Below are 18,183 nucleotides of genomic sequence, written 5' to 3'. Positions count from 1 at the left end.
CCGACAGTGTTACAAGCGAATTCTTCAAAGTGATGAAAAACTCCAAGTAGATCGAAAAACAAAAACGGTACCAAACTTTTGTATTACTTGTGAAAACAAACCTTATTTATGTCTAGATTGTTTTAATATTAACCATAATTAATAATAATATATTGAACTCCTCAAAAACCCGCAAACGGTAGAAAGGTTTCAAAACTATATCCAAACTAAATACATAACTAAAGAGAATCTAACAATTAGTGAACAATGGGAAATGTGTAAAAATTACATTAAAGATGCAGCAAATAACATTCTAGGGCCGCAAAGACCACCACCACGCAATGAGTGGTTCGATGCTGAGTGCGAGGACATTACAAGAAGAAAGAACAATGCATATAAACTGATGCAGCAAAGAAGAACCCGAGAAAAAGAACAAAAATATTAAGATCTCAGAAGAGAAGAGAAGTACATCCATCGGAGAAAAAAGCGAACTTATGAAAATAGAATATTGGAAGAACTTGAGGCATTAAAAAAGGAAAATCAAACAAAAAAATTCTATAAAAATCTAAATAAAGCAAGAAAAGAATTTAAACCAAAGATCGGACTATGTAAGGATAAGGAGGGGCATATACTCAATACAAAAGAAGAAGTATTCAAAAGGTGGGTGGAACACTATAAAGAACTGCTTACTATCGAAGTAGAAGATCCAAATCAACCACCCCCAGGAGCAAACAACAATACACCATTGGAGCCTCCATCAATTCAGGAAGTACGGGATGCAATAAAACACCTAAAAATAATAAATCTCCAGGAAGTGATGGTATACTCGCGAAACTTATGAAATGTGGAGACGCTACTCTGACTAATCATATATATAAAATCATACTGAGAGCCTGGAATGAGGAACAACTCCCAGAAGAGTGGTGTATTGGGATCGTTTGCCCGCTACACAAAAAGGGCGATGACACAGGCATTTGAAACGCATGTTGGGCTGCGACAGGGAGATGCGCTGGCGTGTCTCCTTTTCAACATAGCTTTGGAAAAGGCGGTCAGGGATTCCCAAATAGACAGCAGAGGAAACATTTTTAATAAATCATCCCAAATTTTGGCATATGCAGATGATGTTGATCTAGTTGCCCGCACAACACGCAAGTTAGAAGAAATGTATACCACCTTGTCACACGCCTCAAAAAATATGGGCCTGCAAGTAAATGAAAATAAAACTAAGATAATGGCATCAACACCCAACAATAGAGCCAGAAACATCGGCCACCAATTCACGGTTGATAATTCTACCTTTGAAGTGGTGGACAAATTCACATAATTAGGCTCCCTGATCACCAAGGAGAACGTCATGACGGAAGAAATCAAGCGAAGAATAATCCTAGCAAACAAATGCTATTTTCGACTGAGTAGACATATGAGAAGCAGAAACTTAAGCCAAAAAACAAAAATAACCATATACAAAACCCTTATACAACTAGTGTTGACATATGGGTCGAAGGCATGGACCATTTCCAAGGCAGATGAAAATCTCCTGCTTATATTTGAACGAAGGATCCTGAGAAGAATATTTGGTGGCATGTGTGAAAATGATGTTTGGAGAAGGAGGTACAACTACGAAATATATCACAGATATAAACATATATTTGGTGGTAAAGACGTAGTATCCTTTATAAAAATAGGAAGACTAAGATGGGCAGGACATCTGGCAAGATCACAGCAGAACAATCCTCCTAGAAGAATCTTTATGTCACAACCTGTGGGAAGTAGAAAAAGGGGTAGACCAAAACTCAGATGGAGGGATGGTGTAGATGAGGATGGTAGACACATAGGCGCAGCAAACTGGCAACAGTTGGCAATGGATAGAACTGACTGGCGTAATAGACTTGGGAAGGTCGAGGCTCTTTTATAGGGCTGTAGCCCTATTAAAGTAATTAATGTAATTAATTAATGTAATTAATGTAGAATTAATAATAATTTTTAAGTATCTTCAATTTTTTTTATGGTATCTAATATAAAATTGTAATAAAATTTCATTCAAACTGGTTGTTGTATTTTTGTGAAATCATTTATTCTGTATTGAAAAACTGTGCTAGCACTATCATTATTGATATATAATATTATAAGTTTTAATTTTTAAAATAGATATATATATATTTGAAATTTATTATACGATTCTCGTGACCCACCGGTGGACCGCATCGTCTATAGGAGCTAAAGACCTGCCGACCAACCGGTGGGTCGCTCCGCTGTTACGGACAAACTGTTAGCGACCCACCCGTGTACCGCTCCGGCTTAAGAAAACAAAATGTATGATGATCTCTAAAAAGGAACAACAAATTGAAAGAATCAGTGTGAATGGTCAACCAATAGAAAGAGGAAAAGCATAGACCTACCTTGGTACGAACTTCAATGAAAATTGGGACCATTCCCTATAAATCAAATGTAGGATAGAGAAAGCCAGATCTGCATTTCAAAAAATGGCTAAGCTATTCAAATGCCATGATTTATCAGTACCCATAAAATCAGGTTACTATGATGTTATATCTTTCCTATACTGTCGTACGGAGTTGAGTCGTGGACTTTCTCAGACGCTACCTGCAAGAAAATTGAGGATTCTGAAATGTAGCTATATCGTCGAATCCTGAAGATATCCTATACCGACCACGTTACTAACCAGGTTGTTTTATTAAGAATGCAAAAAGGTAAAGAGTTGTTAACCAACCACAATAAAAATAGCCAAAATCGAATACTTCGGTCACATCATGAGAAACTTCACAAAGAAAAATAAAAGGAAAACGTGGACCAGGAAGGCGAAGGATTTCCTGGCTGAAAAATCTACGTACGTGGTTCAACACAATAGCCACAAATCTTTTCAGAGCAGTAGTTTGCAAAATACAAATTGTCATGACGGTAGCCAACATCCAAAACAGCTAAGTACTCAAGAAGAATAAGAAGAACAACGTCTGATACCGAATGAAATAAAAATAGTTGTGTCGTTAATAACATCTGATTTTGTTTTAAAAATCGTGTACACCTTATAACTAAATTTAAATTAAGAAAGAACCCGCCACCTACGTAAATCAAGTAAGAAATAATATATTCACAAAAGACAGTGTTGAAATAAGGTAAAAAGTTGTAAGTAAGCCCGTAGTTTTCATTGTTAAATCATCTGATTGTCAAAGAAAAGCTAATTTAGTGTATTAAGAATGAAAACAGTGAGTGAGGTTAAGTCAAATCAGTGGCATACCATGCACTTCGGCGAAAACAAATAAAACAATACCCTATTTTTCCACTGTTCGTACGTATTAACAACTCTAACTTTATGCGGCACCTTGTTTTGGTCCAAGCTGGCCATCTCCAGATCGTTCCCGCCGTCCAAGTCCATGAGGGAATGGTACACGGTGTTCCTCGACAAGCTAAGATACTTCCTTTTTCCGTGTGCGGAATTAACGGACACTGTATCGAAGAAATCATCGTCATCTTCCATCACTTGGTATCATCTAAAACAGAAATTCGTGTGAACAGCGCACTCTTTCATACAACCGCGTTCGGTGAGAGTGAGGATACCTATATGGTATTCAACATTTAACACTCGACAAATTAAGTTCGTTACATCATTTGTTAAATATATAAAGAGTTTGTGTATTATTCAAGGTAACGGAAACGAGTTCTTGTTCTACGAGGGCCAGCTGAAGAGTCGTTAAAATTCACTTAAATTACCTTAAAATAGTTTTTAAGTAATAAAACCGTTATATTTCTGAATATAAAGCTGTAATTAATAAATAACTGGTTTACTTTAAGTATATAATCTACAATGTCAACAAATCGATTATACTTTTTTGGTTTTGTTTTATTTTGACCACAACTAGTCATTTATACCGCATTGCTTGATGTTATCTTCTTGCTATCGCGAGTGTGACGATACGGTAGCCTCATCTATGGTATACAGTAAAAATTTTACAAGTAAATAATAAAGTATAATATATAAATAAATATATTATACGTTACTTAATGGAGAAAGTAGAGCTGAAGGTAGATATGATATAGAAATAGAACAGGAGGATACTGAACTACCAACTTTGGAAGAAATAAACAAAGCAATTCAGTCTCTATAGTGTATTTTTATGTATGAGAGAGTAATAAAACAATAAATTATGTATGCAAATCCCTAAACTGTTGATACGGGTGACTCAATGAAAAACAGATATTTGTCAACAAGTTTACAGAAGTATATAGGAAAACAATTTTAAATTGAGTATGACCACCAGGTATAAAGGTTGGAGCAGAATAGAATACAATAGTTGTGAGGGTTACTAATCCCTAAATAAGGTTGCCAGTGTCGGAGTGATGGAGGTTAACAGGTACTAATGAATTTGCAAGAAATGTAAGATGTTTATTTTATTGGTTATATATAACCAATAAAAGTTTAATAAGTACCTACCTATTTGCAAAATAAAGTTTAATTCTTTAGATAAAATAAAACGTTTTATTTTATCTATTTGCAAAATAAAGTTTAATTCTTTGCCTATTTGCAAAATAAAGTTTAATTCTTTAGATAAAATAAAACGTTTTATTTTATCTGAAATGAGTGCATTCCACGAAGTAAGGGTTTCAACAATCAAACATTTAATTCTTTAATTCCAGGAATCTACGACAGTAATTGACTAGATAATTACCTTCTAAACTTATTCCACAGAAAATGTGATAGTGGGTTTTTCCATTTTGTATATAGGAAGGTCCAAGTGGCGTATTCAAAATTCTTAACAGTTCACTAAAAGTAGGTACTTCAGTTGCAATGTGCAGTTTATTGTGTATACTAGTGTTATGGAAAATTTGGAAGTGCCGTGTAAACGCCGAAAAATTGGTCCTCTAACAGTTAATGAAAAAACATTAATATTTAATTGTTTTAAATCATTTACAGACAAACGTTTATGTGAAAGTGTTGATGAGACCGTTGAGTTAGTTAGCAGTACACTTGGTGTTGGGAAATCTACGATTTACAGAGTTATTAAAGAAGAGAAATGTGGTAGTTTTCAAATGCCACGTAATGCTCCAGGGAAACCAAAATTTCAAATAGAATATCATTTTAAAGAAGGACTTCGACGGAAAGTGCATGAATTCTTCTTTAGACAAGAATTTCCAACATTGGATAAAGTTCTTGTCTCAGTTCGAGATGATAAGGATTACCCAGAAATGAGTCGAAGTACGTTATGGAAACTTTTAAAAGAAATAGGCTTCCGCTGGAAAAAGAATCCCAGAAAGTCTATTTTATTAGAAAGAAGCGATATTGTCATATGGAGAAGACATTTTCTAAGAACCATAAAGGAAATGAGAAACCAAAAAAGAAAAATATTTTATCTTGATGAAACATGGATCAACGAGGGTCATACACCAAATAAATTTTGGCAGGATGAAACTGTTACAAGTCAAAGGCACGCTTTTGTAAATAACTTATCTACTGGTTTAAACCCACTATCAGGAAAGGGACGCAGGCTGATAATAGTACACATTGGCAGTTCAGACGGTTTTGTTGAAGGTGGTTTATTAACTTTTGAATCAACTCGTACCGGTGACTACCATGAAGACATGAACGCTGATGTCTTTCAAGAATGGTTCGAACAAATGATAGATCTTCTTCCTAAGAACTGTGTAATAGTAATGGATAATGCAAGTTATCACTCCAGACTTATAGAAGGACTGCCCACAACCAAGTGGTTAAAAAAAGACTTGCAGAATTTGCTGAGTTCAAAAAATATTACGTACCATCCCGGATCTATAAGAAAGGAACTTTATTCGTTGTGTGCCCTTCATAAAGAGTACCATCCCGGATCTATAAGAAAGGAACTTTATTCGTTGTGTGCCCTTCATAAAGAAAAATTTAAAAAATACGAAATTGATGAAATTGCCAAAAATCGTGGAATGACAGTACTTAGATCCCCACCATATCATTGTGAATTAAACCCGATTGAACTGGTATGAGCACAGATAAAGAGTGAAGTTTCAAGAAAAAATACCACTTTTAAAATTCATGATGTTAAACAGTTGTTTTTGGAGGCCGTAAATAATGTAAAACCTGAAAACTGGGAAAAGGCAGTAAATCACACTATTAAAGAAGAGGAAAAAATGTGGAAGCTGGACAATATTACTGATAAAATGATCGAGCCAGTTATAATAAATCTTGGTTCTGAAAGTTCATCTTCTGAATCTGATTTGGATTTGTAACAAGTAGCTGTAAGTTTTAGATTAATATTTTTATTCATCTATTTAACATACCTTAGACGGTTTTAAAACCTCTTTTTCTCTTTTGTAATTTTTAAAAATTAAAAAAAAATGTGAATTTTTTAAAACCCTTTTTAATGTAGGCCAGTCAGTTCTAATATAGTGTGTGATAAAAGAGGTCACTTTTGTTTACATACACATAACACTTTATAACACTGAAATAATTCATTTATTTTTTACAATTATTCAAAGTAATTTTTCAATTAATCTTGAGCACGCCCATGGAGTGGTCGGAGCTACCAGTTAAAATTATGCTAATTACTCTCTCGTTCATAAAAATAAACTATAGCCAGAAACAAGTCACCCGGAGCAGACAACCTACGCGCAGAAATATTTAAATGTGGCGGTCAAACATTTGTAACCCTCCTTCACAAACTACTAATACAGGTATGGCAAGAACGCGCGTTACCAGAAGATTGAAATACTGGAATTATATGCCCCCTACACAAAAAAGGAAACGTTCTTGAATGTTCCAACTTTAGAGGGATTTCCCTTCTTAATACAGCATATAAAATTGTGTCCCTGATACTTAACAAACGACTGGCACGGTATACTGACAATATAATAGGATCCTACCAAAGAGGCTTCTTGAAAAATAAATCTACCATTGATCACATATCATACATCAGACAAATATTAGAAAAAATGACGGAGTACGACATAGACTGCCATTACATCTTCGTAGACTTTAAGGCAGCGTACGATACTATTGACAGGTCCCAATTATATTCGGCGATGATCGAATTAGGAATACCAAAAGGATTGGTAGAATTAATTAAAATGACAATGATGAAAGTCGAATGTAAAGTGCGCGTACAAGGGGATGTTTCAAAACCATTTAAAACCAACAGAGGACTGCGCCACGGAGATGCGCTATCATGCACGCTGTTCAACCTAGCGTTAGAAAAAGTTATGAGAGATTCGGGAATAAACTTAAAAGGTACGATATATACCAGTAGTATACAAAGAATGGCATACGCTGATGATATCGTCATAATTGGAAGAACCCAAAATGAAGCAGTGGAGGCTTTCACACGTATCAAAAATGCCGCAGAAAACATCGGACTTCTGATTAACATCCTTCTTCTTCTTCAGTGCCTTATCCGGTCCGGATGTTGGCGATAATCAAGGCTATCATGGTTTTGTTGACTGCTCTGCGAAACAGCTCCGCTGAGGTCATCCCAAAACCATTAACATCCAGAAAACTAAATATATGCCGGCCATATCAAAAATTCAACAAAATAACTTAGAGGTGCAACACGAAACGATAGAAATGGTAGAAGAATTCTGCTACTTAGGATCACTGGTAGACTACAAAAATAACACATCCAACGAGATAAAAAAAAGAATATGCGTGGCTAACCGCTGTTATTTTGGCCTGGGCCCTCAACTAAGAGCGAGAAGTATGTCAATAGCAACAAAGTGCAAACTTTCATCATCATCAGTGGCGTTACAGCTCTTTATGAGCCAAAGCCTTCTTCAGAACAATCCTCCATTCGCCCCTGTCTCTGGCAACTCTTCTCCATGCTCTAATTCCGATAGACTTCAAATCATTTTTTAGGTTGTCTTGGTACCTAAGTCTCGGTCTTCCTCTTCTTCGTTGTCCGATCGGCCCTCTTCGGTCAAAAACTTTTCTGACTATGGCATCTTCTTCTCGTCTGATTACATGACCTATCCATCTGAGGCGTGCTACCTTAATGAATTTTACAACGTCAGGTTCTCCAAATTTTGAGTTGGAGAAAGTGCAAACTTTATAAAACAATAATACGCCCAGTGCTCACATACGGATCAGAAACATGGGCAATGACGACCCGAGATGAAGAGTTACTGCGAGTCATTGAAAGAAAAGTATTGAAGAGCATATATGGCGGAGTAAACGAACAGGGTCTGTGGAGAAGGCGATATAACTTTGAACTCTATAGACCTTTTGGTGATGCAGATATTGTGAAGACCATCAAAATAAACCGCCTAAGGTGGGTGGGCCACGTTATGCGGATGGATGAGAGTGATCCCACTAAAATAACTATGCTAAACAGGCCGGTCGGAAGAAGAAGGGGACGACCTAAACTCAGATATCTGGACGATGTACAGGAAGATCTGAGGGAGATTGGAGTGAGGGGCTGGAGAAGACAGACACTCGATAGGGAAGGATGGAAGAATGTTTTGAAGCAAGCCAAGGCTCACGAAGGGCTGTGGCGCCAACTGAAGATGAAATAATATCCCGTTTAAGTCTAGAATACTATAGTGTGATAAAAATTAAAATGTTTAAAATGTGTGCTAAAAAAATAGATATAACAATAAAACGCTGAAAACTTTGTATTCAAAACTTCCACAAAATTTATTATAATATTTCGCATCCTGAGATGACAACTGTTGTAAGTTCCAAAATAACCATTTTCAGGTTATGTTTGATTCGTATGTGATTTAAAGAGCTCTTGTCAATGAAACACTGTCGCAATATCCAGCTCTCATCATTTAAATGCTATTTAGCCAACAACAGTTGTTTTAGTTCAAAAAGATGCCCAGCCTCTGAATAGAAGACTGTTGTATGTTACATATAGGTTATTCCACGAATATACGACTGTTTTTGATTATTTCGACAACGAATATTTTACTGTGCAAGTAGAAGTATGAAAGTAAATTGGTCTTATTATTATTCCAATAAAAAGGATGACAAGTAAACTAAAATTATTTCAGTTAATAGATGTTCAGATACAAAATTTATTGTGAAATTTAATTCGAAAATAACAAAAATTTTTACGCAAATGTGTTCATCAGACATTTGGGTTGGTTTTCGGTGAAATGTAAACACCAAAGAGGCGTGCCGGGTTTCTTTGATATTACACTCTTTTATTACTTTATTAGGCACTACAACTGTAATAAAAAGAAATATACTATTTTTAATATAAATGAAAAGAAATTGGCAGAACGATGGTTCAGGAACCAGAAAAAGAATCTAATATTTTACTTTGTTAGTTTTAAATATTTGTTTGCTTTGAGTGGATGTACTCTTAAAAGTTCCGAAAGTAACGGGTATAACATATCGGCTATTGATAGTTAAAGTACCGAGTTGTTACAGATATTAAAATGTAACGAAAATTTACATACAATTTCATATATCGCCGACTGATTTTAGTTTTAAAAACCGTCCGTATAGAGGTGTCCGATGAAGAGAGGTGTTCGTTAAGAAAGAGTTTAGTGTATTAGTGTTTTAGTGTATTTCTTTATTGAAGCCCAAAATGCCGAGACGTGTTTTAGATGCAGACAACTTTAAATTTAATGTACTTTCTTATTTTACTGCTGAGAAAATCAACGGGGGCCCTTTGCGACCAGTTCAGTCCGTACATAAACGTGTGTGTGTGATACACTCTGTATTAGTGAAACAAAACTAAAGTCGGTTTTGCAAAAAAGCAAAAAAAAGTGGACAAAGTGAACAAAATGTCGTACAATATAAGTCTCGCCGACAACCAAAGACTATCGATCTTTGTGAAGATTGCAAATTTGAAATTCGTGAGACAATATGTAAAATGTGCGAAAAGAAAGAAAATTAGAGAATGAGAGAATAAGTAAGTTTTTTGGTGTTGTCACTTATCTAAATTACAACTACTGTTCTATAAACTATCAACTCTATATTTATATCATGACTTGATATTTAAATCTAAGGTTTATCTGCCATAATAGTATTTTTAAAATGGGGAGAATTTACTATTGTACAATTCAGCACATTGGACCAGTTAAATCGATACCTTAAACCGAATTTAAAACAGTCGTATATTCGTGGAATGGAGTATACCACAGATTCATTTAAGGAAATACCCGTCGTATGTAATTTACTACAGTATTCACTTAAATATTTCTAATGGAATCGAATGTGGCATGTAACATACAACAGTTTGACTCTAGGATTTGGAAGTTACTGCGCAATGAGACCGCTTTTTCTAACCTTATTTTAGTTTAGTTAGTTGTTCTCTATTTCTAGAATAAAATTTGGATAATTCATTAAAAGTGAGTCATCAAATAGTTGATAAAAATAGAGACGTGCCGAAAAGACTTATTGACGCTGTGTGTTTTTTATGTTTCCATGAACTTGGGTTCAGAGATCACGACGAAACCAGTACATCAGCAAATACGGGCAATTACATGGATCTTGTTTCACTAATTTCTAAGTACGATCCTTGTTTAAAAACTCATTTAGAACATTCCAGTGTGTTTCAAGGCACCTCAAATCGAATTCAGAATGATTTGATTTTTGCTATTTCGGCAGTAGTTTCAAACAAAATAATTGATGAAATTAAACAAACACGCTTCATTACAATTATTTTAGATAAAACAACTGATGTTACCAATTTTAGCCAGCTCTCTGCAATAGTACGATTTGTTAATACAGACGGAATTATACAGGAAAGATTTTTTGGTTTTATAAATGTATCAGAAGATAGAAGGGCAGACGCATTATATAAAATTGTTTATGGACTTTTAAAATCCATTAATGGTAATGACAAGCTAATTGCCCAAAGTTATGACGGCGCTGCGGTTAAGGCTGCGCATTTGGGGGGTCTACAATTGAAAGTGCGATAAACGTGTCCTAGTGCAATATTTATACACTGTTTTGCCCACAAACTAAACTTAGTTTTTCCCAATCAGTCATGCAGATCAAAGAATGTAAAGTTTTTTTGCAACTTTAAGTGGAATGGCTGCTTTCTTTTCTAAATCCTCTAAACGAACTCAAGCTTTAGATATAATTGTAAAACGAAGACTGCTAAAAGTTGCAGTGACGCGATGGAATTACAACGGCAGACTAGTAGTAACAGTCTTCCGCGATTCCTTAATTGAATTATTTGAGAGTGTTTTGGAGAATGGTGAAAAGTGGGATACAGAAACCATAAATAGCTCGAGAGGATTTTTGAATAATTTAAAAAATGATTTTAATTTTAATTTTTTAATCTTGCTTTTTTCTGAAATATTTCCATTCTCAGATAATTTATTTAATGTATTACGATGCAAGATAAACGATATTGCCTTCTGTATAAAAAAAATTAACGAATTTAAAGGTGTTATTAACAAAAAGAGAGATGACTTTGAAAAATGCTGGAATAATATGATGGCAAGAAGTTTTCGCATACGCACTGATAATGTTGGAGATGTTGAATCGTGCTACCGCCGACTATATTATCAGATTTTAGATCAAATAAACCAACAAATGGAAAACAGGTTTAAGAATTTTGATGACCTATACACGGTTCACAATTTGTTGATAGCTCACTACAAGTTTAACCCTAATTAGAAAACTGAAATACAGAGAGGATAGGTAATACGATATAATAGTAAAAACCAACCTAAAACTGACGGTTTAAGACGTTTTCGACTAAGCCACCTTATATCTGAAGGAATACAATACCTGATAATCTTATTACGGGGGTATTTTGAATGGTTAGAAATGAACGACCAGTGTGGTAGAGTATATGATTGAAACATTTATTTGAACTAAATAAATATATTTTTTAAATTGTACTTATGTAAATTGTATTTTTTAATAAAACTTATTTATTTTATTCAAAAATAAAAAGTTTCTTGCCATTTGTAAAAGATACATTTATTTAATTAAGGAAAAAGGCGCCAAATGTCGCCTGGCAAAATTTCCAATGAAAACTAATAAATATTTTTAAAAAATTTAAACGCAGAATGAAAGTTTACATTATTACTCAGGGCAGAAAGTCCCTGAAAACTTCTACAATGTTTATTTTAAAATGTTATGTAACAGGGGTGAAAATAAAAGAGAAAATATAGTATAATTTTTAATTGAAAATATTGCATGCAAAAGAAACTTTTTATTTATTCTAAAAAATATTTCATTCTGCCTTTAAATTTTTCAAAAATGCTGTTTAGTTTTCTCAGGATTTGAAAAAAAAAAATGGATACATTTAAAACACATTGAACATTTTGACAGGCGACATTTTGCGCCTTTCCCCTTTAACACCCTACGATTACAACTACTATTACTTACCTTATATAATTACGATTAGAAAACTATTCAAATTCAAAATAAATAGGATCAACTTCGGAATCCGAGTCGTCTTGAGGGTTAATAATTAGGTTAAGAATCTCTACGGTCGCATCAATTATGTTATCAAGATCCCAAATTTTTTGTTCTTCTTCTATTACATGTCTTACTGCATCTTTCCAGTTTTGTTTTGTAATATGTTATAAAGACTCGTATAACAATTCACGTACAGCTTGTATTTTTTATGACGTATTTTTTCTAGCCACATAACTTTTCATTTGTGCCCAAATGAGTTCAATTGGATTTATTTCGCAGTGGTAGGGTGGGAAGTCTAAAGACTGTGATGTTTCGCCTTTCCGCCATTTTGTCAACTACGTATTTCTTGAACTTAGATTTGTGTTGCCGGGCAATTTTTAAAAGTTCTGCTTTTACCATTCCATCTTCGTAAGGCAGATAATTATTCCGCAGCCAGTCAAGAATATCCTGTTTCTTCCACGCATTCGTTAGAAGTCTTTCTACTAGACGTGAATGATAAGGTGCATTATCTAATACTATAATTGAATTTGGTGGTATGTGTTCAATCATTTGCTCAAAATACTCTTCGAAAACATCAGCTGTCATCTCCTCGTGATAGTCTTTTGTGCTTTTGGAATGAAATTCCAACAAACCATGCTTAACAAATCCTTGTTCACTGCCAATGTGAGAAATTATTAATCTACTGCCTTTACCAGAAGGTCGGGAGATACCAGTAGACCAACCTTCCATAAAGGCTTGCCTGGAGCTTAATATATTTTTATCTGACCAAATTTTTTTTAGAGTATGACCTGAGTTTACCCACGTTTCATCCTGGTAAAAGATGGGCCTTTCTTCAGCCCGGAATTTTCGTATGAATCATAGATAATTTCTTCTCCAACATTATCTTCTCCTCCCGGTCAATCAAAAGTGATTTTCGGTCTGATTTCTCCCACCGGAAATTTAATTCTTTTAAAACTTGCCACAATTTAGTTCGTCCGATATGAGGCAAATCCGGGTCGTCTCTAACTTCTTGTAAAATTTTGTTTAGGTTTGGTATTTCTTTTTTGAAAAAAAATCCATGAATTTTCCTTCGAATACCATTTTTGGCAAATTCATCAATTTCAATAGGCTTTTTCCCTCTCTTTAAGTGTTCGTTTGTGTTTGGGTTAGCTATACCGTGTTTTTTTCTTTCTGATAGGAACCTATATAAATTTGACTCTCCTACGCCAGTCATGTTGGCACAACTTTCGACTATGTTGCGAACAGTGTTTGTGGGATTCTGAGAAACCAGAGCATCGTGAACATTCAGGACAATAGTCTTCTCTCTTGGTGAGTAGACAGACTTACTGACTGTACGCAACAGTACCGGTGTAAAACTTGATGATGTTGATGATGAAGCCATCACAAATAATCCAACAAAACGAGCACAAGCGAAAGGTACGTATATGTTCGTAGGTATATGGAATAAAAAATCACTCACGCACTGCATATAATTCGCAAAAGAAATATTCGAGACGCTAATTACTGTCGTAGACGCGGAAACACCGACGAGCCGTAAATGACATGCGATCAAAAACGTACTAAACAAAAAAAATGTTTTCGTTCGTAATAACTTCACCCTTTCAAGTTAAGTTTCGAATATAATTATATTATTAAAAATCTGGGGAATTCCATCTTAATTATCTTGGAACGAATAGTACCTTCGGATATGAATTCCAGGTTTTCTAGTAAAGTGATTAAACGCGAAGATTAGTATTGAAATATCCAAAGAGATAAGGTATTCTTATTTACAAAATTGTTAATGGTTAAATTCTTATTTTTATTAATATAATATAATAACCAACATTAGTCGTGAAAGTTTTAATTGTTTTTTTGCTAAATATATTAGTATTAAAATATTATCAATATTATATATAACAGTATTAAAACATTATATTATTATTTAATGAATAAACACCTTAGGAACGCCTATGATTTACGACCGTTTTATGAGTTTGAGGCATATTTCGTGCTCTCAACAATTTGTGAACGAAGAATAGACTTGTCTTGAACTGTGCAATTTTAATGCATTTAAAAACACACATTTTCCTGAAATTCAAAATCTTTGATACGTCTTTATGGACACTGATTTGATTTCATTACGTTCGGAGCTAACAGCTTTAAACGAAACTGAGGACATTGACACAAAAAATAATGCCAGTGAGTTGCTAACGTTTTTAAAAACCACTTCTTTGGACAAAGCATATTCGGAGGTAGTGAAATTATGTGAATTAGTACTGATCATTCCAGCTACTAGTGCCTCTGTAGAGCGTAGTTTTTCAACACTAAAACGAATAAAGACGTAGTTAAGAAACTCGACAGGACAAGTTCGACTCTCTAATGTTTCCTTTTTGACAATTGAAAATAATCTGGTTAAAGAAATGTCACAATATCCAAGTTTTTACAATGAAGTTATAGACGAGTTTGCGACATTATAAATAAGTGAGTTTTTACATTTTTTTTTACAGATTGCTTCCCTTGTTTTAAGTTTTCATGGCACGCCCCTGCTTCCATGGGTTGATGAGATCCGTTCGAGAATTCTTTCACTTTCACTTTATATAGGTTGAGTGGATGAGTACTGCACGTTTTTGAGTTCAGAGGATGATTGGAATGGAGGAAGATTGCAGATAGATGCCAAGTCACCATTCCCAGCGACAAATAAATCGGAAGAGGGCAATAATCACCTCGCTAGGAGTGAAAATGCCATGACGTTGATGAGTAATCATTATTACTTTATCATGCATGAAGATAGTGGTTGTTCGATTATCAGGAAATAGAAACAGAAAGGTTAAAACTACACCATCAAATCTGTTTGGTTGTATAATTAATAAAATTATAAATATTACGTTTATCTAGTTTTTTGTTTTTAAACAGTTTATACTGCAATGGATTTGAAGAAGATACCCATAACACATTGTATACTATCAACAAAAATAGGTAAAAACATATATTAAAAATGAAAAAGCAGTCAGTAGCTCGTGTCCTTATCGTTACGGGTTCATGAACAAAATAATTATTCACCTACACTTATCTCTGGGCGTTCTATCTGCGTAGTGTAAAGGACAATATACTATTGAAATTCAAAATAGAAATAATTAACTTTCCAAGTGAATAGATACCGTAACATAATTTTGTGTGTTGATTTTTTGTTGAAGTATCTAATATTCAAATACTAAATTTATATTAATAATTCCTCGGAAAATCGATCTGGTTAAAAACAAATAGTAGTCGTCTCTTCTTTTTCTCTTTATACCACTCAGGGTGTCGAAGGCACAATTTTAGTGTTATTTCTCTTCTACTTATCTCTTCCAGTTCTCAAGTGCGTTGACATGTTTTCTTTTTACAATTATCGTTCTTTCTATATACACTAAGATGCAAAAAACATCAGTCAACGAACCCTCAATAAATACTAATTCAGTCATTCAGTGTGCGCCTCTCGGGATATTCCTGCTCCTACCCATACCATCACCGAACCCCCTCCATGGCTAACGCGGGGACGGGGACTGAAAGCGCACTCCGCAAATCTCTCTCCAGTCGTACTATCCAGAAGACAGTATCTCGACTCAGCCGTAAAAAGAACATTACTACATTGTCCTAAATTCCAATGTAAATATTACCTGAAAAATTGTAGTCTAGCCGTGGAAGTAATTTGCCCAGTTGCTGATCTGCAACCAATGACGTCATTGTCTGCAACTTTGCAAACCAAATTCATGTAATCTTCGACGAACTGTAAATACACTTACATTGTACATTATCGCCTCGAACCTCCTGAGCTGCTTTCTTGTTTGCACCGCTGTTAAATGACGATCCCGCAAAGCGTTGACTCGTATAAAACGATCATCTAAAGGATAGTTTTGCGCTTCCTGTCACTTTCCGCTTGTTTGTTCCAGTTCGTATAAAATGTTCCACTACCCTTTGGATGGTAGAGCGACAAGTGTGTAGTACTCTAGACAAAATGTAAGTGTCAATATGACATGATGATAACAGTCACCAAAGCCACCTCGTCGTATTACAAAATAACTCCAAAACAATCGTAATTAAAAAAGTCCTAACTTGTGGGTGGCAAATCTATTTGGCTCTAAAAAATAAACCAAGCAACCGAACCGCAACCGAAAAACGGAATTATTCCGCGGGATAGTAAGTCAAATATAAAATTTAATCAAAAAACTGACTATTGTTACGTAAAAATATGAGTCATAGTTTTAACCTTTAAAACATGTTTTTATTCTAATATGTTGTAGAGTTTACGAGAGGCCTCGATTTACCTGAGCGACCTTCCAGAACCGATGCGAGGGAAATCCAGTTTGCCTTTACCGTTTCGCCATCGAAGGTTTTGGATTTTTCGAGATAACGGCACTGGTATATAATAACGGAACTTTATTTGGAAGGGACAGTTAATTCTCAACACCCGCGCTCGCGAATTTGTTACGTACGGATATAATAAATTATTGTCAGATAAGTTAATATAAATAAAGAAATAAATTAAATCCGTAAGTGTTATAAATATTGAACCTTTTAATAAATTCACAACACTATACTAAATTAAAATTTATAAACTTATACAGTGTGCTAAAAAAAATAATCAAAATATGGCTAAAAATAAAAAAATTGAAATAGTTAGAATTTTACCAAAATTTTCTCTGTTGCGTTTTTTTGCATCTGAGTGTAATTCTAGGATTATTCTTCTATGTTTTGATCTCCTAGATATTCGTCTACTCCGCTTCTCCAACTTTATCAGGGTCTTGCGCGTTTTCTTCGTCAACTTGGCTTTTATTCTACAATTTGTTTGGGAAGCTCTGGATCGGACAGTCTTTGTGCATAACCAAAACACAAAATACACCTGAGCATGCTTTATAAAATAGAAATGTGCTTTATTGTTACTGAAAATTGTACAATTTTATGGACAAAGCTTACATGAAGAGTTGCAATATTAGAGGTCCTCCAGGTAATACTGCTATCATCAGCAAAAAGAAAATTTTTTCCATCAATTGTTAAGTTAGTGATGTCATTTATAAAGATAATAAAAAGTAGAGGACCCAGTACTGAACATTGTGGTACTCCACATAGAATGCTTTGGTGACTAGAGTCAGTATCATTTGCTCTAACTAGTTGTTTCCTATTCCTCAAGTAAGATTGGAACCAATTCAAAGAAATACCTCAAATTCCGTAGAAATTTAGTTTTTTTATCAAAATATCGTGATTTACACAATCAAAAGCTTTAGCATAGTCACAAAAAACAGTGACAGTGTAAAGATTATTGTTTAGTGCTTGATAGACCTCATGTAGTACAGAAAACATGGCATATTAGAAAAGGAAAATTATATTTGAGGAAGAGAACAATATCATACATAAAAGGATTGGTTTTACATATTATGGTTCACATTTCATTATCTAAACTGCAAGATTACTCGAAAAAGAAAGATATCTTTTTTGCTAATACAATTTTTTCCACTCACATAGGCCAAAACCAGTCATCAATCGAATATAATATATGTACGCACCAGGAGATGAGCAAATGCTGATTCTGATCACTACCTGGTCGAAAGTAAGGTAAGATATATAGTACATTTCATGACTTATATTTCAGACAGAACATAAAATTAGATCAAAGGACTAATGCAGGCATTAAAGAGGAAAAAGAAAGTTTACATACTTACTAACATACAAATTTATTTGATTACATACATTTAAAATATGGAATTAAATCTAGAAAATAAAAATAATCAAGTGGTTTATCGTTTTACATATTTATTTTAATTGTAAACTCAATGATATGAATTATTTATCGATTCATCAAATATCTGCATTTCATTGTTGACATAAGTACTTAAAAACCATATATTTTTTAAATAAAATATATGTAG

The 18,183-nt window shown here is 34.2% G+C and overlaps 1 protein-coding gene across 5 annotated transcripts in view; it reads right to left on the bottom strand.

Annotated features, from left to right (window-relative positions):
* Nucleotides 1–18,183, bottom strand: part of LOC140444608 (anoctamin-2-like) — a 74,231-nt gene that overhangs the window by 54,038 nt on the left and 2,010 nt on the right. For 3 of the 5 annotated variants that reach the window (XM_072536375.1, XM_072536378.1, XM_072536371.1), the window contains exon 2: nt 3,266–3,485. In XM_072536375.1, the coding sequence (XP_072392476.1) occupies nt 3,266–3,472 (207 nt within the window). In that variant the 5' untranslated portion in view covers nt 3,473–3,485. The remainder of the gene's footprint in view (nt 1–3,265; nt 3,486–18,183) is intronic. The other 2 variants (XM_072536382.1, XM_072536388.1) reach the window with 2 other exon arrangements.

Source organism: Diabrotica undecimpunctata, chromosome 1 (assembly GCF_040954645.1).
Source record: "Diabrotica undecimpunctata isolate CICGRU chromosome 1, icDiaUnde3, whole genome shotgun sequence".
NCBI classification, from domain to species: domain Eukaryota; kingdom Metazoa; phylum Arthropoda; class Insecta; order Coleoptera; family Chrysomelidae; genus Diabrotica; species Diabrotica undecimpunctata.
Note: the sequence above shows the minus strand (reverse complement) of the source record. Positions and strands in the feature narration are given on the sequence as shown.